Here is a 24,375-nt window from a genome sequence, read left to right on the forward strand (position 1 = left end):
AGGCACGCCCCCTAATACAGACCACGACCTTCCCTCTGTCGACAGAGGCTTGCCAGGCCTTCAGCCGCATCAAAGCGGATATCGCAAAGGCCACGATGCGCGCCATCGACGTGTCCCTCCCCTTCCAGGTCGAGAGCGACGCCTCCGATGTAGCTCTAGCGGCCACCCTTAACCAAGCGGGCAGACCCGTTGCCTTTTTCTCCCGAAGCCTCTACGCCTCAGAAATCCGCCACTCCGCAGTGGAAAAGGAAGCCCAAGCCATAGTGGAAGCTGTGCGACATTGGAGGCATTACCTGGCCGACAGGAGATTCACTCTCCTCACTGACCAACGGTCGGTAGCTTTCATGTTCGATAATGCACAGCGGGGCAAAATTAAAAATGACAAGATCTTAAGGTGGAGGATCGAGCTCTCCACCTTCAACTATGAGATCTTGTACCGTCCCGGAAAGCTGAACGAGCCGTCCGATGCCCTATCCCGCGGCACATGTGCCAACGCACAAAGTAACTGTCTCCAAACCCTCCACGAGGACCTCTGCCACCCGGGGGTCACTCGGTTCTACCATTTTATAAAGTCCCGCAACCTCCCCTACTCCGTGGAGGAGGTCCGTACAGTCACAAGGAACTGCCACATCTGCGCAGAGTGCAAACCGCATTTTTTCAGGCCGGATAGTACGCACCTGATCAAGGCTTCCCGTCCCTTTGAACGCCTCAGTCTGGAATTCAAAGGGCCCCTCCCCTCCACCGACCGCAACACATACTTCCTGAACGTGGTGGACGAGTACTCCCGTTTCCCCTTCGCCACCCCTGCCCTGACATGACAGCGGCCACAGTCATTAAAGCCCTTAGCACCATATTCAGACTGTTTGGTTGCCCCGCATACGTCCATAGCGACAGGGGATCCTCCTTCATGAGTGACGAGCTGCGCCAGTTCCTGCTCAGCAAGGGTATAGCCTCGAGCAGGACGACCAGCTACAACCCCCGGGGGAACGGGCAAGTAGAGAGGGAGAACGGCACGGTCTGGAAGACCGTCCTACTGGCCCTACGGTCCAGGGATCTCCCAGTTTCACGGTGGCAGGAGGTCCTCCCGGACGCCCTCCACTCCATCCGGTCGCTACTGTGTACCACCACTAACCAAACGCCTCATGAGCGCCTCCTTGTCTTCCCCAGGAAGTCCTCCTCTGGAACGTCGCTGCCGACCTGGCTGGCGGCCCCAGGACCCATCTTGCTCCGGAAACATGTGCGGGCGCACAAGTCGGACCCGTTGGTCGAGAGGGTTCACCTCCTCCACGCGAACCCGCAGTACGCCTACGTGGAGTACCCCGACATCCGACAGGACACGGTCTCCCTGCGAGATCTGGCGCCCGCCGGCAACACACACACCCCCTCGACACCAATCACCCCCTCCCTACCACCGGCGCACCCCGCGACAGCCCCCTTCCCGGGAGGATCGGTCCTCCTCCCAGGTCCGACCAGGAGTGAAGCTGAAGCAGAAACCGTAAAGCTCCCGGAGACGACAACACTGGAACAAGCACCACCACCACCGGGGCTGAGGCGATCGACAAGGACGACCAGACCGCCCACCCGACTCGTGGCATCGGTGTAACACTAGAATGTTGTGGACTTTAACAAGAATGTTTTTTTTTTCCTTTTCCCTCTTACGAATACTGTAAATAGTTCAAAACAAAAAACCCTGTACATAGCCCAGTGTAGGGCACTGTAATGACATGCAAAAGTTTTTTTCCTCCCAGAACCAGCCTTGTAAACCCCTACCACCATGCGAAGCACCACCCCGCCGGGTTCATTTTTAACAAGGGGTGAATGTGGTAGTATGCATTAGGGGTCATATGGGACTGTGAAGCCGTGATGTCATTGGCTGACAGATCCCGGGTCCTGGTTGGCTGTTGATCTCTAGCTCCGTCCTGAAGGCGGAGTATAAGAACCAGGAATTCTCCCCGCAGCTCCAGTCTGTTACTGAACTGCGGGGAACGAGTCACGCTTAATAAAGCCTCATCGACTTCACCTCTATTCGTCTCTCGGGAGTCTTTGTGCGCTACATCATTTACTTCACTAATTGCTTGTTGTACCGACATATTAACTTCCTGTGAGCATGTATGGTGACACCAATATCTCCAGTCTCTCACCTTTTTCTTAGATTTTGACCAAACCTGGGACCATTTTGCATGACGTGCTACCTCTGAGAGACCTTACTCTGCAGCCACAAACTATCAAATCAATGTGAAATTGACAGGAAACTAAATCTAAGAAATTGATTTGTAACGAATGAAAGATGTTTTTAGCTCCAGCTTTTTATATGTGCATGACATTTCACAAAATGTAAATTATTTAAAACATGGCCAATATAATTCAGTCACCATAAAACCATTGGTCAATATTGATGAATGTTGCTCCTTATTTCAGGATTAATGTTCACCATTCACATGGACAAATACTAACAGCAATGTAAACGCTTGTTTACCCAATCATTTAAGTGCATTGAATTTACAGTTCAGATAGTTGCACAACTCAGACTCACAGTGAGTTAATTTCAGGTTGTTCCAGCAGTATAAGCTGTTAGTGAATAATGTTGCTGCACACACATCAGCTATTTAGGTTTATTTATGAAGACTAAAGAGCCTGTTGTACTGGTTGGAGTTGCTTAACATTACTAGTGCTTTTGCACATCCTGTGGTGCGGTTTTACTACATGAGGTATCCTTTCGTATGACTTTATCGTAATACAAATATCAGTCACCGAATGTACATTTGTTGATGGTGAGAACTTACTGCGCTAATGCACACTTCCTGATGATATTCCAACCAGGTGTAGAATGTTTTAGTAGCTTTCTACCAGTAATTTAGAGTTTAATCCAAAATAATAATCTAAAGTCATCACAGTAACAGAATATACATTCTCAAAGTAAATGTTTATATGTGGATCAAAATGGTGGTTTGAAAAGAATGTTTATTATCTAACTTACTTGGTGTGATTGTTTTAGAATACATCCAGGGGAAAGTTTGTTTGACAAGACTCCACCACCCTCTGTGAGAGAGAAGAGAAGAAATTATTGCAATTGTCAGAAGGAATATACAATGTCTCTCCATTCGTTTAACAAGTTGGCCACTGGATATTCTCATCAATCATCTCGGTGCCAGGCCTATGACAATGTGGATTTTACTTCATTGATTCCTTTTTTGGACATTACTGCGGAATACATAAGCAATCCCGAACTGTCAGTGTTCAAAAGGCATGATGTAACCCAGCCTTCCCAAAAAGCAGAGGGACAGGCACACTGGCTAAAATATGTTCAAACACAAGGCCCTGACGGCCAACTATTTACTCCTACTCGTCAGTCAGTGGGATATTCCAGATGGCCAGACATAGTTGATTATGCTGAACCAAAGGTTACATTGCGTAGGTTAAAAAGGCAAGGCTACTACGAATACCTACCAATATTCACATTCCAGAGCCTAAGTCAAACTGATCTGGAAAGCTTTACCTACTTTTTCCCAGAAGACCACTTATCAGGGAACAGGCCTGATGTGCAACCAACTTGGCCAACTCCAAGTGGATTGACGTCGGCCAAGGCCCTTGAGGTTTGCCAACAAGCCATAAGAAACTCTACAATAGGTGTGGTGTGTCAAGGCCTTCTTGGAAGAAGGCTTATTGAGGCTGTGGATCTGTGCATTTCAGACTTGCAACTTAAAGATGATCTTGCTTGGGAGGAAGGGATGCTGGCATTTCTTAATAATGAATGTGAAAGAAAACTTTTGGAAAATAGGGTTAAATGGGCCCATGGAACAGCTGGTCCACATGTTGATGAGATTGTTACAGCTCTCCGATGTCCTAATCTGTGCAGTGGGAATGGTCAGTGTACAGCGTGGGGCTGCCAGTGCTTTGATGACTACAGCTCCTATGACTGCAGCATTTCTAATGGTAAGCATGAAAGTATTTCAATTAATGTAACTTTTTGAACAGAACAATGACCTTCAAGGAACAACTTCATGTGCCAACTGTTAAAGGTTCATTAAAGTTTCACAAAACCAAATTCCTCTTTAAACAGGCTGGCTCTTCCAATTGCTTGTTTTACTGGAACAATCAATTGTCGGCGATAATACTTTGCAGATCATGCTGCAGTAGACAAATGTTCAAGTTCAAGTAGATCTGACTCATAAACCAGTCTGCCAGGACTGTAAGTGTATCAGAGCCAAATCTAGGCTGCTGAAAATCACAGGTGTCATCTGTGGAAATGTAAACCTTTGGTTTGCACTAATTCTATATTTTTCTATTTGAATAAATACCAAGATTAGCTTGTTTCATAATTCTAGTTCCATGACACAAGTTCAGGTCAGGCAGGAATTCTGGCTCAGATTTTATCTTCCCCTTACTTCCTTCTATTACATATGTGCAGATTTGTTTTCAGTGTGATCAATGTAGAATAATAGTTGGCCTTCCAACTCTCTCACATCTCATGATTCATCATTTGCATTAATATGTCGTTTGAATGGTCAAATATAAACATCGTACGACCAGAATGACCTGAGCTTTGGTTGTAAAGAAAAAAGTTAATTGACAAAAAAAAATCCAATGTTTGGATTAAATATTGGCACTCAACCAACCAAATTGCATCAAAGCTGAATGAAACTCTTCTGTCACCTCGGCGTTTAACTGGAGGAAATTGCGTCTCATCAACGTCCGGATATCGGACAAGCAGTCTCAAAACAGGGAAGGATGAAGGGGAGGGTGGGGGGTGATGCCTTAGCACTTCTCAGAGTCTTAATCAAAGAAAGAACCAATTTTACATATGACACATTACATCCTGTCAAGCAAGTTAGAATTTTAAATATTCGACAAATTGTAATGGATATTATTGTATAACCTCGTACGAAGGATGTTTGGTAGCACTTCTCAGAAATGTAACATGTTACTCTAGTATCATCTTCTGTTTGTGTTGAAAATAAATCTGGTCATCCATTATATATTTCTTTTGCCAATATAGTGTTTGCCATGGCTTTAGATGATTTCAGTTTCACATTGATATATGCTGAAGCTATAATCTCTTACATAAAAGAAAAGAGTAGACTGACCCTACTGGAAGAAAACCTGAGCTCTGCTTGCACACAAGTAAAACCTTTGCTCTCTGTTGGATAGAACAGATGTTGTCTTTTTAGATATGTGGGCTTTACCTGAGACTATTTGATACCTGGGCAGCAGTTCCTGTTGAGAACTTCTAATGTATTCAGCTTCACATAGCTATTTGTGATTTTTCCAAGGCTGGCAGCTGGTGTTGGTTAAATGCCTTTCAAGAAATGTTAATGTGAAGTTCAAATGCATCAGAAGCTTGGCTCCATCCCAACATGCTGCAAATTGATTCTCTTTCAGTAACATGCATTTGGGAACGCATGCCTTACATTTTTGCACCATTACTCAATTTCTATTAAACTGTTGTGATGAGAGAACAGAGACAAGACAGGTAGGGATTTTGTTGTGGCATTCGGTTCGGTGTGGCGCAGCAGTTGGGTGAGTGGATGGAAGCCCAGTATTAGAAGGTTGGATGTAGGAAAATGAACCATGTGTATATACTGTATATTTCCCCTAACGCTATGGAGAGGAGCATTTGAACAAAAGGCCGGTGAGAGTTTAATGATGGAAAACTAAAATAGTGCTTGTGGAGAGGAGCCATCAGCTGGCTTTTGAAAATGCAGTGAAGATCAGGAGGCAAATAAAATCCTGCCTTGAAGCAGTGTGGCAAGAGATTTGAATGTTCTAATGAGAGCGTATTGCCTTTAGCCACTTGAAAGCCAGCTGAATGTTATTTTGTTGAAAAGTGAACCTCTTTCTCCTCCCATGGCAATGTTCCAGCAGGGTGACATTTTTGCCCACACTTCCAATGACACCTTAATACTAATCGAGTTTCTGGCCAGAGTTTATCTGCGTGACATGCTTCCTGTGGGCTTCCTGCCCTACAGAGGCAACCTGCCATTGTCCCATCCACTGCTGCAGCATTAGATGATGTGGCTGGAATTTAAATGTACAGAACCATCCCAAAGTTCAGGCATTTGTCATCTTGTAGCCCTCAGGAGGCCTGCAAAACAAGGGTGTCATCATTGAATGAAATGTGTAAAATCTCATACACGCACAACGTATTTAAGTTGAGAAACTTGCTTACTGTTGCACATGAATGAACAAAAACTGTTCGATTGCAGCAAAAAGACAATTTGTTGTGTGAGGTAATGTGATTTGACAGAACAGTTCTGTTTTATTTGGAGTGCTACATGTCTAATCCTCTGTGTTCATCCATTAATTCATACCAGTATCTTTGGAGTAAAGTTATCCAAAAGTATATGTAGATAGCTTTTATATAGCAAGCTCATGTCAATAAAGAGTTTTAATAAAGAATATTTGGAATGCGTGTCTAGCAAACGCAACTAACTGTGAATATATTAAACGTACAATGTACAAATTAAGTGCATGTAATTCCTTGAGGTTTTATATGTTTGGATGAAGTAGTTGTAGTGATCTCTGTATATGTTAATACATGTTTAGTTAATGTGCAGTCAGTACAGACCAATGATCACTGGATGACAACACTAACAGGAGCTATATAAGGAGTTTCCCGCTCTTTCTTTAGTTAGTGCGTGTGTGTTGGACAGCTAGAGTGAAGACGTGACCAGATCAGAGTGCAGTGTATTATCATAATTGTTAGTTTAATCTAATCTTACTTATTTGTTTTACCAGTCAAAGTATTAAAGTGAAAGAACTCACAAGTATATTATTTTATTACTCAGTAAATAATTTGTCATCATCTGGAAGACTTTGACTGTTTATCATCAGAATTCAATACAACTCGGCAAGACAAATGAGTAATATTTATATTACAATTCAGTAATATAACAGTAGTTTGCTAAAATTATCAATTGGATAGAATAGACCCAGAAGATAGGCAATCACCACGATGCTACCCAGTGTATGAGGTTTTCATCAATGTAGAGGCTTCTGATCTCTCTGGTGCCCACACTAAGTGCTGGGCGGTGCAGAGTAAGACTTGTTGCATCAGGGCACCTAGCTGAAATGTTCCATCCAGCTGAATGTAAGCAAAATAAGGCGGATTCAACCAAAACATTTCTAAAGGTCACTTTGGGCAAGTTTGGGAAGGTGTTTCCCACTGGTCTTTTGGTTGAGATCCACACCGGTATTCACCCACACTTAGTCAGTTATGGGCCTATGGGGAGTTTCTTCCCGGTCAAGCCCAAACTCAGCAATGGGAGCTGAACTCGCCAGGGAGACCGGGCCGCCATTTCAAAGGATGCCCCAAACTGTAGGTGAGCTCTAGGGTCCCCCACCCATGGTCAATGACACCCCCCATACTTATGGGCATTAACCCATCCCCAAAGTGAGGACAGCCCGCTTTGGGGTCATTGAGGGCACCCTCCTTTTTCAGCCTCCCCACCCCCCCTTTCCGACCCCCCCCCCCTTTCGGGACCCATATCTTCACCGCCCCAACCTTTATGAGGCCCCTTCATACCTGCCCTTCAACCCCCCTCCCCCTCCAGCTTTAATAAATGGGAACAAAGGAAATAAACAGGAATTTAACAGGAGGCCTCTTGTGTGATTAAACGGTCTTGTCGAGTCATCAAGTAGGGTGTGACGAGGCCATTAGATTGCATCTATCATTTCAGAATCCACCTTGCCAAGTCCCCTCAGGATCTTTGGGCGCGATTTAATGGAAATGAAACAGTCCCGTGTGAAGCGCATTTTGCCGGATGATTCCCGGCACTCACAGTGCCAAGAAATACCCCGCTACCTTTAATATGCAGATTATCTAGACCTGTGGGCGGGTCCAGATTGCGACATCTCGCAGGATTTACTGACCACAGCCTTTTGATTTCGGCCTAGATGTTGTAGTAAGATCAGCATCAATCTTCTAAATGCCAATCGATACAGGCCCAGTATGTCCAGCTTCTTTTCGTAAGATATCCCCACATGTGAGTCGTCTCTGAACTGCCTGTAATGCATTTATATCCTTTCTTAAATAAGGAGACCAGAGCTGTACAACTGTAGCAAAACATCCTTACTGTTATATTCCCCTTGCCATAAGTGACAACATTACACTTGCCGTCCTAATCATTTGCTGTACCTACATACTAACCTTTGCTGATTCATGTACCATGACACCCAGATCCCTCTGTAACTCAGAGTTCTGCAATCACTCAACTAAAATAGCGTGCTGCTTTTCTATTCTTCCTGCTAAAGTGGACAACTTCCCATTTTTCCAAATTATACTCTAGCCGACAAATTTTTGGGCCCTCACTTAACCTATCAATGACCCTTTGCAGACACCTTACATCCTCTTCACAGCTCACTTCCCAGGTATCCTTCAGTCTTAAGCAAATTTAGCAACCATACATTCAGTCCCTTCTTCCAAGTTATTGCTATAAATTGTAAATAATTGAGGCCCCAGCACTGATCCCTGTGGCAATCTAGTTGTCACAACCTGAAAAGACCATTTATCTCTACTCTCTGCTTCCTCTATCCATGCTAGTATGTTATCACGAACGCCATGAGCCCTAATTATACATTGTAATCTTTGATATGGTACCTCGTCAAATGGCTTCTGGAAATCTAAGTGCACCACATCCACAGGTTTTCCATTATCCGCATTATTTGGTACTTCCTCAAATAACTACAATAAATTAGTCAAACGTGATATCCCTTTCAAAAAACATGATGACTCGGCTTGATTAAATTGAGATTTTCTAAGTGTCCTGCTTTAACCTCTTTAATGACAGGTTCCAGCAATTTCCTTATAACAGATGTCATCTGGCCTGTAGTTTCCTGCTTGCTGTTTCCATCCTTTCTTGAACGGAGGAGTCACATTCACTATTTTTCAATATGATGGGACCTTTCCAGAATCTAGGACATTTTGGAAAATTAAAACCAATGAATCTATTATCTCACTAGCTACTTATTTTAAGACCCGAGACTGAAGCGCGAACGGGCAGACCCCACGACTAATTCTGGCCCCTACAGGGAGCCAGCACGGCACTGGAGCGGTTAACGTCGCTCCGGCTGCTGATCCCGGCGCGAACTGGGCGCCGCGGGATCCGCACCTGCACAGTGCCTTCCTTCAACACGCCGGCCCCGCGCAACATGGCGCAGGACTACAGGGGCCGGCGCATAGGAAAGGAGGCTCCCAGCCAGAGAGGGCGGCCGCCGATCGATGGGCCCCGATCACGGGCCAGGCCACATCGGAGGCCCCCCCCCCCCCCCCTGGGGTCGGACCCCCCTCCCCCCCCACTGGCGCCCCCCCCCCCCCCGACCCTTCCACGCCGAGATCCCGCCGGCTGAGAGCAGCTGTGAACGGCGCCGGCGGGACTCAGCGTTTTCACGACGGCCATCCGGACCATCCCAGGCCGGGAGTCGGCGGGCCAGCCGCGTAGAGCGGCCCGCGACCGGCGCCGTGCCAACCACGCTGGCGCCAATGGTGCCGATTCTCCATTCTGCGGAGAATCGCATGCCGGCGTTGGGGCGGCATGGCGCGGCTCGCGCCGGTTGCGGGGATACACCGGCCCCGCCCTGGGTTGGGAGAATCCCGCCCATGATAAATACACAATGTGAATACAAGACATAGGCATCGGGTGCAGCATATGGCGTATAGTGCTGCCAGCTTTCAGTTCCAATACTTTTCTGGTGATTATAATTGTTTACAGTTCCTCCCTTTAACGATTCACAATCTTTTCTGGTACATTATATATATCCTCTAAAGTGAAGACAGGTGATCAATATATGTTCACTTTTCTGACATTTCCTTATTTGCCAGGATTATTTCCCCATTCTCACTGTCTCAAGGACCGATGCTCACCTTGCTTACTCTTTTCCTTTTTAAATACCTGCAGAAAGGCTCACTATTTGTGTTGGTGCTTCCAGCTTGCTTTCTCTCGAACACCAATTCGACATCCTTTTAGTCAGTCTTTGCTGTTCTTTATACTCTGTCCAATCTTCTGACTAGCCACTCAACTTTGCAGAATTGTACACTTTTTCTTTCAATTTGATACAATCTTTAACTCCTTTAGTCAATTGCTGGGTAAACCCTTATGTGGGAACGTCCCAGAGGGATTCTCGGGCCCACCCCAAATGTCATGCTGGGGCACCAGGAACTTAAATGTTGAAGTTCAGAGAGACTTGAGAATATTCATGCAAGGAACACAAACTGTAGAATACAGGTAAAGCAAGCAGTTAAAAAGTAAAATAGCATGTTGGCCTTTATTGCAAGAGGACTGGAGTACAAGATAAGGAAGCAATAAGAGGGTTGCCGTATGATAAGAGGCTGAGTAAATTGGGCAGGTACTCTGTGATTTGATTTGATTTGATTTATTGTCACATGTACCGAAGTACAGTGAAAAGTATTTTTCTGCAGCCAAGGGAACGTACACAGTACGTACATAGTAGACAAAAGAATAAGCAACATGGAGTTTAATGCAGAAAAGTGTGAGGTGATTCATTTTGGAAGGAGTAGCAGGAAGACAGAGTACTGGGCTAATGGTAAGATTCTTGGTAGTGTGGTTGAGCAGAGAGATCTCGGTGTCCATGTACATTGATCCCTGAAAGTTGCCACACAGGTTGATAGGGTTGTTAAGCAGGCGTACGGTGTGTTGGCTTTTATTGGTAGAGGGATTGAGTTTCGGAGCCATGAGGTCATGTTGCAGCTGTACAGGACTCTGGTGCGGCCGCATTTGGAGTATTGTGTGCAGTTCTGGTTGCCGCATTATAGGAAGGATGTGGAAGCATTGGAATGGGTGCAGAGGAGATTTAACAGGATGTTGCCTGGTATGGAGGGAAGATCTTATGAGGAAAGGCTGAGGGACTTAAGGCTGCTTTCGTTAGAGAGAAGAAGGTTAAGAGGTGACTTAATTGATGCATACAAGATGATCAGAGGATTAGATAGGGTGGACAGTGAGAGCCTTTTTCCTCGGATGGTGATGTCTAGTACGAGGGGACATAGCTTTAAATTGAGGGGAGATAGATATAGGACAGATGTCAGAGGTAGGTTCTTTACTCAGAGAGTAGTAAGGACGTGGAATGCCCTGCCTGCAACAGTAGTGGACTCGCCAACATTAAGGGCATTTAAATGGTCATTGGATAAACATATGGATGATAAGGGAATAGTGTAGATGGGCTTTAGATCAGTCCGAGGGGGAGACTGAGGAGTCTTGTAGCTGTGGGGAGGAAGCTGTTCCTACGTCTGGATATGCGAGTCTTCAGACTTCTGTACCTTCTGCCTGATGGAAGGGTCTGGAAGAAGGCAATGCCTTGGTGGGAGAGGTCTCTGATAATGCTGTCTGCCTTCCTGAGGCAGCGGGAGGTGTATACAGAATCAATGTGGGCAAGCTTGTGTGATGCGTTGGGCTGAGTTCACCACACTCTGCAGTTTCTTGCGATCTTGGACCGAGCAGTTGCCATACCAGGCTATGATGTAGCCGGATAGGATGCTTTCTATCGCACACCTGTAGAAGTTTGTGAGAGTCGATGCAGACATGCCAAATTTCTTTAGCTTCTGTAGGAAGTAGAGACGTTGTTGGGCTTTCTTGACTGTTGCATCAACGTGAGTGGACCAGGACAGACTGTTGGTGATGGTGACCCCACGAACCTAAAGCTATCGACCATCTCCAGTTCGGAGCCATTGATGCAGACGGGAGTGTGTGTCGTGCTATGCTTCCTGAAGTCGATGATCAGTTCCTTGGTCTTTCCACCATTTATAGAGAGATTGTTTTTGGTACACCATGCAACCAAGTGATTTATCTCCCTCCTGTAGTCTGGGGTTTAGAAGTGGTGACGTCATTGAAATATAAGGGGCTGGATTCTCTGCAGCTCCGCGCCGTAATTGCGGTCAGCGCGGGGGCCGAGAATCCACTTTCATGCCGTAATCAGTCCCGGCGCCAGTTCGGCGATTCTCTGGGACCAAAAATCGGTGTCACCGCGGAGTACGCCGCGCAGCCGAGGGCCCATTGCCAGAGACCTGCTCAGCAATCCTCCGCTCCGATCAGCCGAGTTTCCAACGGCGTGGGACTAACCACCTATTGACGGCCGGGATGCTGCCGTGGCGACTGCGGACACAGTCCGCGCCGCCCTGGTCGGGGGCGGGTGAATCGGAGACCAGGGGGCGTCTTACAGGTGGCTGGCGATTAACTGCGTGGGTTGAGGCTTTGGCGCACGGCCGATCGGGAGGTCTTTTCTGGTGTGGCTCCGCTGTCCGAGTCCGCCATGGAGCACAGCGGCCGCGCTGTCCGCATGCGCGGACCCCGAACCGGAATTGCGGGGACCCGTATCCGCAGCTAAAGCTGCGTGATTCATTCCGCTTCCCTGGTAACCCCTTGCAGGTCATTGAATTTGTTCAACTTTTTGGAAGGAATTTCTGAAGTAAAGCTCCACTGTTTTTCCGCCGATGTGGGGACATAGTCTCATTTTGGGAGAATCCAGCACAAGATTTTGAAGGGGTCTAATTGTGTAGACTCATAGGTTGTTTCCATTGAATCTAGAGCCCGCGAGCACTGCTCAAAACAAGGGCTGACCATTTCAGACTGAGATGAGAAATTTCATCACTCAGAACTTTGTGACTCTTTGGAATTCTTTATCTCAGAGGGTTTTGGATGCTCCATTGTTGAATCTGTTTGCGGCTGAGAAAAGTAGATTTTTGGTCTGTCAGTGAACCAAGCAATACGGGTAGTGGACTGGAAGGTGGAGTTGAGACAGAGGTGATTTTGAGCCCACATTCTCAGCCCATGGGAAATGCGCCATGGGCTCAAGATGCGGAATCGAAAAACGCGATTCTCTCTGGCGTGATTGGGATTTGGAAATTTTCACCCCCTCCCTCTCTGGTGGAGCAGTGCGAATCATGCCATGGGATCCCAGAAACTGCCTGTAATTACTGAGCACTCTTTCCAGACCTTCCCTCCTTACAGAATTGCAGCATCATTTACAACAAAAATCCAGATGGCACCGGAGCATGGCGACTCCCTGCGAGCTCTCTCACCCAGACCCTTTTCTTTTATCTCTTTTCAACGTTCACTTTTAGTCGATGTACTATTTGTCAATGTACTCTGTCGATTATTCTTTTTGCCTGCTATGTACGTATTGTGTACGTTCCTTTGGCTGCAGAAAAATACTTTTCACTGTACTTTCGGTACATGTGACAATAAATCAATCAATCAATCAATCAGGTTCATACAAACGCGAATCTGGCTGCCTCACCTCTAAGGGGGATATCGGAGGTGAGCACTTAGGCAGCCGTGATTCACCAGTCTCTTCACTGCTCAGGATACACTGGAGAGGACGTGGGGGAGACAGATAAATCCAACCTGAGGCTGGGGTTCCATTGCTCAATCTTGGGGGAGGGGCCTCTAGCAGGCCCTACCTTCCATTCACGTTGGGGTGCCCCTAGCATTAAGGGGGTCTGGTCCTCGGCATGCGGGCATTGTTTCCTGTGCCTTCCTTGCTGGGTTTGTGCCTAAATCGCTGCTGAAGGAGTGCTCTTCCTTAGTGGGAGCTGGAAAGTGGGTGGGAGGTGGTGAATGCAGAGGGTCAGCACTGCAGGTGACTGTGACGTTCGTGGGTGGGGTCCCATGAGAGCCCTGACTGCAAGGCAGAGAGGGGCTCTCAGGAATGTGTTTCATCCCTGCCTCATGAGGGGAAGCACAATTGAACTGTGAGTAGAACCCCATTGGGGTACTACTTTGAGGACCATGGGGTTAAGCTCTATTGAATTTCCGTTCCACTTGTCTTGGGAAGTTTGTCTATCAGGGATTAGCGTGTAGGGCTGTGAAATGGAAGAATTTGGATACACTCTAGGTTTGTACTTGTCATGCTAATTTCAGGCTTCACTCTAGTCAGCTGTACCTCATCTGCCTCAAGACGAAATAATCTGCCTGATATGCTAGCTCACCCTTGTTACATTTCTTTGTTGCCGCTAAAAGAAAAGGAATGGAGTTTCCCACACTCTGGGTTCTTTACAAGCACATTAAGGATGTTGCTCAAGCAACATGGTGATCTGCTCAAAGCCCGCTGAAATACTCTGCTGATGTCATTACACATCACGTGATTCAGAACCAGGAAGAACATATTCCCTCCTTTACCTCACTGGTGAAATGACAACAATCCTCATTTACACAACAGATCCCTTGATATGTTATTTCCATGCTTATACACAATTCAATGAGACAGTCTCTGTGGTGGATCTTTTGGTAGAATTCGGCATCCTTGACCCGCTTGAACTTGTCGACTTATGATCTCAGAAGTGTTCTCATTCCTTTCTTGGGGCTTCTTGAGTAGTTATTTCAGTATTTGTCACCATAGGCATTGAAAAGTCGTCTGAAACAGAATCCGAAGATATAATGTGTGATGCGACTGCACCAATCCCATAGGGTGAATCATCGCAAGCTAATTGCAACTTCATTTTTGGATTATAATGAACAACCACTCTGATTTCAGTAAAGCATTGTAGCCACCTAAAATGGCTGATTCCCGATTAGAATGGTCAAACCCCGATCTAAAATGGCGAACGAAAGAGGCTGATGGGAAAATCAGCCAACAGGACTCAAACGGACAGCTGTAGGTAAAACAGTGGATTCGCCTCTGAGGAAGTCGACCCCGACCGATACCTGCAGCCATTAACATCACAACAACCCAGCCATCTGCATACTAAGCAGCCATCCCCGGGAACAATTGCTGCACATTAGCAACATAAAGCCGATCCAGACCTTTCGGCGCCAACAGGGGCTGACACAAAGGAAGGTAGAGACCACCCCCCGATCAAGGAATCGCCCCATTATTGGAGCATATCGAACCAAGTGATTGGGACCAAGTCCAATCACTTGGAACCAGGTACGAGGTCCGCCCCGAGAGGCGGGAAGCCCCTGGGAACTATAAAAATGGGGGCCAAGTTCAGATCAACCCTTCTCTTCCTGCTCGCAACCTTCGAGACCCTTCGACAAAGAAAACTGTAAGTGTTACTCCAGCGATCGCTACCAGATAGGCGCTCCTGACTATCGACTTGTACCAGCTTTGAATCCCGCAGGCCCAGACCCAATTCGATAGACCATTCGTTTCCCTGACCTGGTGGGCCATCTCCAAAGTTAAGTATTGGCCTTTAGTGGTAGGTAGTAGTCTAGAAGTAGGGTTATTGTATAAGTATTTATTGCTGTATATGATAAATGATCGTTGATTTGATTCTTACTAAGCGGTGTGTTGCATTATTAATCATTACTTGGACTTGAACCACGTGGTGGTATCAGAAAGATACCTGGCAACTCATGAGCAAAGGTGACAGAATTAGAATAAAGTAAACTAAGGCTAAAAAGAGCAACAGCATCTTTTACTGTCACTGTCTGTGTGGAGCATACGCGTTCTTCCCATGTCTGCGTGGGTTTTCTCTGGGTGCTCCAGTTTCCTCCCACAAGTCCCAAAAGACATGCTGTTAGGTAATTTGGACATTCTGAATTTAGCTAATTTGCACATTCTGAATTCTCCCTCTGTGTATCTGAACAGGCGACGGAATGTGGCGACTAGGGTTTTTTTCACAGTAACTTCATTCAGTATTAATGTAAGCCTATTTGTGACAATTAAGATTATTATTATTTACTTCATTGTTCACATTCTTCTGATCAGTGTCATGCCTGTTTCACACATTGCAAGATGTGTAAAGGCTTCAATCGTATTTCTAAATTCAGCACAAATTTACCATAATAATTGATCAATCCTAAAAACAACCTTAATTGTGTCACATTTTGAGGACGTGGTACTTCTAAGATTGCTGACATTTTCTTTGGTTCTTTGTGTAAACCATCTTTGTCGATGATCTAACCAAGCTAATTTATGGCTGACTTGAAAAGATCAGACTTTTTCCTGTTAACTCTCAGATTGTGGCTCTGTACCACTTCAGTGTAGCTTCCAAATTCGTCAAATGTTCCTTGTTCAGTTGAACATTGTACTCCATTCAACCCGCTCAGAATTTGATCCATGGATCTTTAAACGGTGCAGATATTCCAAAAAAAAGTATTTTGTAATGAAATAGATCTTTGTGCATCACTATAGTAAGCAGTGGCTATGATTCATTAACCACATTCATCTCCAGATATGGCTGCGACAGATCAAGTTTATTGAATTTCTGCCCTTTAAAAGGTCCAGCAATCAAGTCTCCAATCAGTGGCAGTGGATAATGATCTACACACAAAACTGGGTTAATAATAGTTTTAAACTCTCCACTAATTCCCATTGAACCATCTTGTTTTAATACAGGAACGATTGATGTTGCCCAATCACTTGTAACAACAGCTTCGATAATTCCTGCTCTTGCTAACCTGTTTACTTCTTCTTCAACTTTAGGCTTGATAGAGTATGGTACGGTTCTAACTTTGAAACATTTGTGTGTGCTGTCTGGCTTGATTTTTATGTGTACTTCAACTCCAACCATAGAGCTTAGTGAAGCTTGAAAGACCTTCTCATACTCTTTCAGAAGTTGCTGCAGGTTGGTCTTTGAAATCCACTAATTGATTGACTGTTTCCCAGTTCGGCCAACCATGCTCTGCAAAATAGAGTGGGAAGGTTTCCACGGACAACGTGAAGAGGCAACTTTGCTGTTTGCCCATTTGCTTCTACTTTCACCATAATGCATCCTTTTAATCATGTAACCTCTTCAGTGTGCATCCTTCGGATCACATTTTATGGTTTTAAAGGCAGATACCCCAGCTTTTAATGATAAATTGTTTCAGGTATTAACGATACTGCTGCACTCATATCCACTTCCATTTTAATTTCATGACCTTCAAGTTTTGTACATGCCCAGAAGCATTGTTGATCACCCTGCATTGATAAGACACCTAGCTTTAGCTCTTACAATCGCTCGGTTTCATTGTCTTTTGAGCGATCATCAGCTTCCATCCGTTAATTTGTAGACATGATTAGATTGTTTATCTTTATTGTTCCATGCACTTTCTTGGTGTAGCGGTTTTCTGAGCCCACACGCCTTGGCAATATGGCTCTTCTTACCACAGTTCATGCATGTATACGATTTACTCCAGCATTCCCCCTCTGAGTGTCCAACCTGTGTACAACAGTGACATGGTTGCACCTGTTTGCAGCTCTGTTCCTTGAAGTAACCGTTTTATGGATCTTTGCACCAGCCCCTAACACTGAAGCTTCTCTTGTTGCAAGCTCCATAGATATGGCAACTCCAACAGCAGCTTTCAAAGTTAAATCACTGACACTAAGCAGCTTCCTCTGAATACCTTCACTGCATAATCCACAATCCAGCCGAGCTTGAGTGTATCATCAAGTATTATGCCAAATTCACAATATCTAGTTAATCTTCTTAAAGATGCTGTAAGCTCTGAATTAGTTTCACCTTCTTCCTGAATACGGCAGTGGAACCAAAATGTCTCTGAATCAATAATGATTTAGGAAAGAAAACCCCTCTAAGGGGCAGTACAGTGGATAGCACAATTGTTTCACAGCTCCAGGGTCCCAGGTTCGATTCCCGGTTTGGGTCACTGTCTGTGCAGAGACTGCATGTTCTCCCTGTGTCTGCGTGGGTTTCCTCCGGGTGCACCGGTTTACTCCCACAGTCTAAGGATGTGCAGGTTAGGTGGATTGGCCATGCTAAATTGCCCTTAGTGTCCAAAAAAGGTTAGCTGGGACTACTGAGTTACGGGGGTAGGGTGGAGGTGCTGACTCGATGGGCTGAATGGCCTCCTTCTGCACTGTAAATTCTATGAATTCCATGTTTCATAATCCTCCTCAAATGCGTATATGGCACCTGTTTTTCCCACTACTTTTGGATCGTGAATCCTAGGTTTTACACTTTCTCCCTTCTGACTGTGTTGGATAGCATGGCACAAACAATCCCTTGAACAGGCAATGAGGAAATCTTTCCTCTTTATGTCCGGGTGTTTCAACTTTTCAACCGAGCAGTGGCCTGTGCAGTCAGCAGACTTGGAAATCCCTGTTCCCCGCAGACTGTGTAGCTTCACCACGTGCGTGGGCCCTGCAGCCCAGATCTCACTCACTTCAATGCAAGAAAGTCTTCCCCAGCTGTCCCGTCTTCTTACTCATAGATGCTGTAGAAAACTTTTGTTGTACCCTCACATTGGCGGAAGTGCTTCGCCCGACATTTGTGTGTGTGCGAGTGTGGTCCCGATAATCTTCCATTGCTTCCGATGCCGTCCCGCAATTAGTCGATAAAAACATTTCCAGCAATTTTTCTGCCTGAATCCTGCCAGTTTTCTTGCCTGTTATATTTCTTTGTTGCCGCAAAGAAAAAAGATATGGAGGTGCCCACACTCTGGATTCTTGTTAAATACGATGAGACGTTTATTTTGGGTGTTGTTCCTACAATCAAGATGGTAATCTGCTCAAAGTTCATGCAAATGCTGTGCTAATAGTTGTGTAGAATTTGTGTAGAAGATTGTAGTTTAGTCGGGCAGCATGGTCGGCATGGGCTTGGAGGGCCTGTGCTGTACATTTCTTTGTTCTTTGTAATATCAGTACAAGTTATGGGATAGAACCAGCAAGAATGTATTGCCAGTTACGTAACAAGCCAATTGTGCCAATGAAATCTGCATAGCCATATTTAATGCTGCTGATTGCAGTCAAAAGCATACCCCTGCTTGGCCAGAATTTCACATTGGCCCCAAACCCCGAAACCTGCCTCAGGAGCTGGAGCCCCAAAGCCCTAGCCGCCTCGCGGAAAATCCCTCTGTGTGTTCACACTGCACAGAGTGGTTTCCTGTATGGGCTGCTGCTGCACACCCTTCATTCTTTGGCCCACCCGTCGCCCACGCACGTCTTGGCGCGCCTTGTTGCAGTCTGGCGGTGGAGGCTCCCACTGGCTGTCCGTCTACAGAAGAGTCCTACCTGTTAAATTCAGGGATCTGGGGTGGAGGGCATTGCACACAGCAGTCCTATACAACTGTAGCTTGCAGCGTTTCACGGACTCCCAAGGTGCCTGCCTTTTTGCGGCCTTTATGGAGTCAGTGGACCATGCATATGTCAGCTGTTTTAGACAGCATCCAGTTTTCAGAAAAACCTCTTATTCCAGTTTTGTTTGCACTTCAGTCTCATGCTCCTGATCTATGCACACCCGGTTCAGAGAAGGCTTTTTGTACCCGGGGCCTCAGAATATTACTCTGGGTTGCTGGTTTACTAGTCCAGTGACAATACCACCACGGGGTGGGGAGTGAGGAGGACCTCCTTGTGAACCTGCTCCTGGGCCTGGCCAAATTTGCCACAAATAGACCCAGGCAGCGGGCGACCGAACACGTCATCCAACCCGACTGTCTGCCCCTCTTCCACGGCTACATTAGCGGCCAGGTGTCCCTGGAGAGGAAGAATGTGGTGTCCATGGGAACCATCGAGGCCTTCCATGCCCAGTGGGTACCGTAGGGTCTGGAGTGTTTTATCAACCCTTTTAAACACATTTTGATTTGATGCTTTAAATTTCATTTGTTTTTGTTTAAGGCAGTAGAAATTTAAGAGCCTGCCCCTTTTAATTTGTCCCTCAATTAGTTTAATTTAGTTTAATTGTTTTCCCACAAAATAGTTAGAAAATACACTGATATGAACCACAATGCAAGGCTTCATGGTGAAGTCTATCATCACTCAGCACATCATAAGCATGATGGGACGGGAGGCATCCTTGAGGTACCCCGTGAGGATGCACACGTGGATCTCATGTACCCACTCAACAGCCCTGTCACCTAACGAAAGGAGTGGTGGACGTTGGGGGGGGGGGGGGGGATGGGGGGGGGTAGGGGCGCTGGGGAAGTGTCGCGAAAAACGTTCCCATGAGACTCTCAAGGGTCCCGGCACCAAATCCTGGTAGAGTTGAGAGGGACAGGTGTGGGGATATGTCACTGTGAGAAGGGAGAGTGTGAGGCCCAGTGGAGAGGCACTCACTAAGAGGGAAGTGCATGCATGGAGGCCCCTGAGGACGAGAGGACTGAGTACCAGGGCTTTCCCAGGAATTCTCACCACTCACTTTGGTCTTCTTCTCTTTTTAGTGCATGATTCTGTCGAATTAATATCTCTACCACCTCCGATGGAGCATTTGCAGAGAATGAGATGTGCCACTGCATGTGGTCAGGACCAGTGCCTGCTGGGGAGAGGGTGGGGGGGACTGTAGGGAGGCTGGGCCCATCGATGTTCTGGGAGCATCATGACAGAAGGATCAGCCCTGGCAGCACGGTGGCGCAAGTGGTTAGCCCTGTTGTCTCACGGCGCCGAGATCCCAGGTTCGATCCCGGCTCTGGGTCACTGTCCGTGTGGAGTTTGCACATTCTCCCCGTGTTTGCGTGGGTTTCGCCCCCACAACCCAAAAGATGTGCAGGTTAGGTGGATTGGCCATGCTAAATTGCCCCTTAATTGGAAAAAATGAATTGGGTACTCTAAATTTATAATTTTTAAGAAAAGAAGGAACAGCCCTGTTTGAGACTACAGCCAAAGAGTCTTCCAATGTCGGATATCCAATCTACAGATGTTGAAACCACAGTGCCAGAGAAGACTTTGCTTGTCCCGGGGATGAAGGATTAACTTTGCCATGTCCTGCAAGAACTGGCACCACATGCAGTGGGAGGACACCCACTGTCCTGGGCCCTTGAAGTGATGGCAGCTCTGAACTTCTATGCGAGCGGCTTGTTTCAGAGCAGCACAGGTGATCTCCCAGTCAGTCGCACACAAATGAATTGGGGACGTGACAGATGCTTTTTTTGCAAAGGCCCATATGTATGTCAACTTGGACTGGGACCAAGAGAGCCAAGATGCCAGGACTTTGGGCTTCACCTGGTCAGCGGGCATAGTCCAGATTCAGGGTGTGATAGACTGCATCCATGTGGCTCTGTGGTCTCCATGGAATCATGCAGTGCCAGTTTGAACTGCAATGGATTCCATTTAACATGCAGAGTGTCTACGACACATAAGATGAATCATGGTAAGTGTGTGCCCATTTCCCAGGGAGCGTCCATGATCGTTACATCTTGGGGTGCTTGTAGATCTCAGACGTGTTTGAGGGAGAGAAACGTCTGGAAGGAAGGCTCCCCAATAAGGAAGGGGTACCCAATAAGGAGGCGGCATAATAAACTGAGGCAGAGCCTTGATACAACACGGCTCATTCTTCAACTGCGGGCTGGTCGAACAGGCGATTGGGCAGCTGAAGATGCTGTTCCGCTGCCTGGACCGGTCAGACGTTGGGGGTTGGGGCGGGGTGCCCTCTAATACAACCCCCAGAGAATGTCCTGCATAATTTTGGTCTGCTGTGCTCCCCGCAACTTGGCTCTGCTGTGGGAAGACCACCTGGATCAGGAGGAAATGGAAAAGCATGACATCTCCTTGGATGAGGAGGAGGTCGGGAAGGGGGGGGCGAGGCGCAACAAATGGAGGAGCAGGAGGAAGGACCTCGGGTTATAGAACATATAGTGCAGAAGGAGGCGATTCGGCCCATCGAGTCCATTTAAGCCCTCACTTCCACCCTGTCCCCATAACCCAATAACCCCTCCTAACCCTTTTGGTCACTAAGGGCAATTTATCATGGCCAATCCACCTAACCTGCACGTCTTTGGACTGTGGGAGGAAACCGGAACACCCGGAGGAAACCCACGCAGACACGGGGAGAATGTGCAGACTCCGCACAGACAGTGACCCAGCGGGGAATCGAACCTGGGTCCCTGGCGCTGTGAAGCCTCAGTGCTATCCACTCGTGCTACCGTGCTGCCCGGTTTAGCCTGGGCTCACATGGGCCGTTGGATTTGGGACACCTTCATAAATTCTTGGTTTAGCCAGCAGAAGCAGCGTGTCTTTATGAATAATCAGTGTGGGAGAGACATAGCACTCCCATTCTCAAACTTCGCATGGCGCCATGAAATAACAGGGTGGAGGATCTTCTGGTGAACAAAGTGATGGTTATTTACATGTGCTTTTTTATCATGGTGACCTCTCTTACCTAATTCCTGTGCTCCCCCGTGTCCATGAGGTGCCTCCAGTTTCTTACACTTCCTAACCCTCCCACTGTGTCGAGGTGTTTTGCCAGGATCTGCAGCTGAGGTTGGGGCGGTCTCCTGCCTTCCATGCTCTGTTGCCTGAGATGACTTAACGGGCATTCCCTGGGGGTCCTGGAGTTTGAGGGTCCGGGAGTACTTTCAGGCAGCACAAGGGTTGCAGTGCTACCCTCCTCAATGTTCGAGGCTGCAGGTGTGTTGCTAACAGGGAATTGGTTGTCAGATGAGCTGGACACTTCTGGGATCCATTGGGTGGAGGGCCCTGGGCTGTGATACTAACAATCATCTTCTCTTTGGTTGCCCAGGGTCCTCTGTGCTACTCCATGGGGTAGAGGGACAGCTGGAGTGAAATCCAGAAGCCCCGTTGTCCTCTAGCGCAGACACTCACAGATTCCTGCTGGTGCTTTCAGCATGCAACTGAAGCCCTGCACCATGGAGCTCATGCCCTCAGCCATGGACGTCATGAGCTGAGCCATGGAGCAGACATCCCCTGCCATGGAGTGTGCATCTGTTGACCTCATTGCATTGCGTTGACGGCATCACCTCCTTGATCAGAAGACGATTGGACTCCTCCAGTCAACCTTGAAGTCCGAGGATGGATGCTGTTATTCCTTCCTGATTCTCCCAACTCTGCCTTTGCAGTTCCATTATCTCTGAGACGACCAGACCTAAGAGCATGTCATTGGCCACAGGCTCAGCAGAGACATGCCTCCAGAGCACTCCTCCGGCCCAAGCAGTCCCCCTCTGAGGTGTTCGGGCCTGTAGTTTCCAGGGAGCATGAGGATCGCCATCAGTACCAACGCAGTCTTGCTCCCCCCAGCCAGCTCAAGGGCACTTTCCGTGGGGGGGGCGGGGGGGGGGGGGGGTATAGTGAGGGTTCAGATCTCCTTTATGACTCCGGGTGGCTGTGCCCTCTCCCACTGGTTGTGCTCAATCTTGTTCTGCGGGGATACAGATGAGAAGATTGTAGGCCATTTGGTGGTTGAGTAGTGGCTTGTGAGGGATTGGAGGGGCAGCAGGGATGTGAGGAGCTGAGTTGGCGCTGGGGGTCACCATGGATATTGGGGTGGGGGGGGTTGGGGAAGAGAGCCTGGTGACAGGTGGACAACCCACGAGGTGGCTAGTTTGACCATTATCTTGGAGGTGCAAGGAGTGGATGAGGGGGTTCTGTGAGAGACTGGAGGTGACATGCTTACCCTAGCCATGCAAAGGCGGTGATTCATTTTCTTCTTGCACTGCTGATCCATCCTCCTCTGGAGTGAACTGATACTCACTAATGCCACTATAGCCTCCCAGGTGGGGGTGGTCACCTTTCCCGTGGGATTCTTCCTGGAATGCGGGTACAGGATGTCCCACCTCTGCTGGACTCCATCCAGAAGTCAACAAATCTTGGAGCAGGCTTCCTGACTGCCATCCCATCTACAATGGATCTGGAACAAGTGCGGGGGGTTATGGAACTCTTCTGGATTGCAGTGAATATGGTTCACTGGGATGAGCGTATTAGCGGGAGGCCGCTAAGAGCGTGGCATGATTCATGTGGAGTAAAAATCATTTGTTTAAGAGACTCAAAATTCAATTTGCACTGTTTTTCTCACCGCAACTGACACTTTGCCATTTTGAAGTAAGATCCACCCAGAGGAATATTACGATTGCATTGAACAGCAGAGCAAGCTTCAAAGGTGTATAGTCTATTCCTGTTCCTGTTTCCTACATTCAGACACCAGGCATTTCTTCAGATTATTTGTAACATTTCAAACTTAGCAGTCTCTCGTCTTTTTCTTCCCAGATTTTTATTCAAACAAAACGCACAGGCCAATCATGCTAGCTTCAATGACAGAAAACCTTTGGAGACGTTAATCTTGGACAACCCATGAACTCACACTGGGGAAAAACATGGGGTAACAAATAAAAACGAGCATGGATTTGTTGTAGGCCAATCACCTTTGACCATTTTGATTGAATTCTTTGATGAAGTGAGGAGATGGTTGTTTAAAATAGCATGGGTTAATGTTTTGAATCGTGAAGGTTTGTTTTGCAGACTGAATGGAAGTATTCAGTGGCATTTCCTCAGAAGCTGATGTTGGGACCACGGCTCTATTATATATATAAAATATATATAAATCACGGGCAGCATGGTGGCACAGTGGTCAGCACTGCTGCTTCATGGCGCCGAGGACCCGGATTCGATCCCGACCCTGAGTCACTGCCCATGTGAAGTTTGCACATTCTCCCCCTATTTGCGCGAGTCTCACTCCCACAGCCCAAAAAGATGTGTAGGCTAGATGAATTGGCCACGCTAAATTGCCCCTAAATTGGTGGTCTAAATTGAAAGGAAAATATA

The 24,375-nt window shown here is 47.0% G+C and overlaps 1 protein-coding gene across 2 annotated transcripts in view; it reads left to right on the forward strand.

Annotated features, from left to right (window-relative positions):
• Nucleotides 1-24,375, forward strand: part of LOC140388121 (von Willebrand factor D and EGF domain-containing protein) — a 455,711-nt gene that overhangs the window by 236,700 nt on the left and 194,636 nt on the right. For both annotated transcript variants that reach the window (XM_072471788.1, XM_072471798.1), the window contains one exon: nt 2,996-3,933. In XM_072471788.1, coding sequence (XP_072327889.1) covers nt 2,996-3,933 — 938 coding nt within the window. The remainder of the gene's footprint in view (nt 1-2,995; nt 3,934-24,375) is intronic.

The sequence above is a fragment of the Scyliorhinus torazame genome, chromosome 2, assembly GCF_047496885.1.
Source record: "Scyliorhinus torazame isolate Kashiwa2021f chromosome 2, sScyTor2.1, whole genome shotgun sequence".
Classification (NCBI taxonomy): Eukaryota; Metazoa; Chordata; class Chondrichthyes; order Carcharhiniformes; family Scyliorhinidae; genus Scyliorhinus; species Scyliorhinus torazame.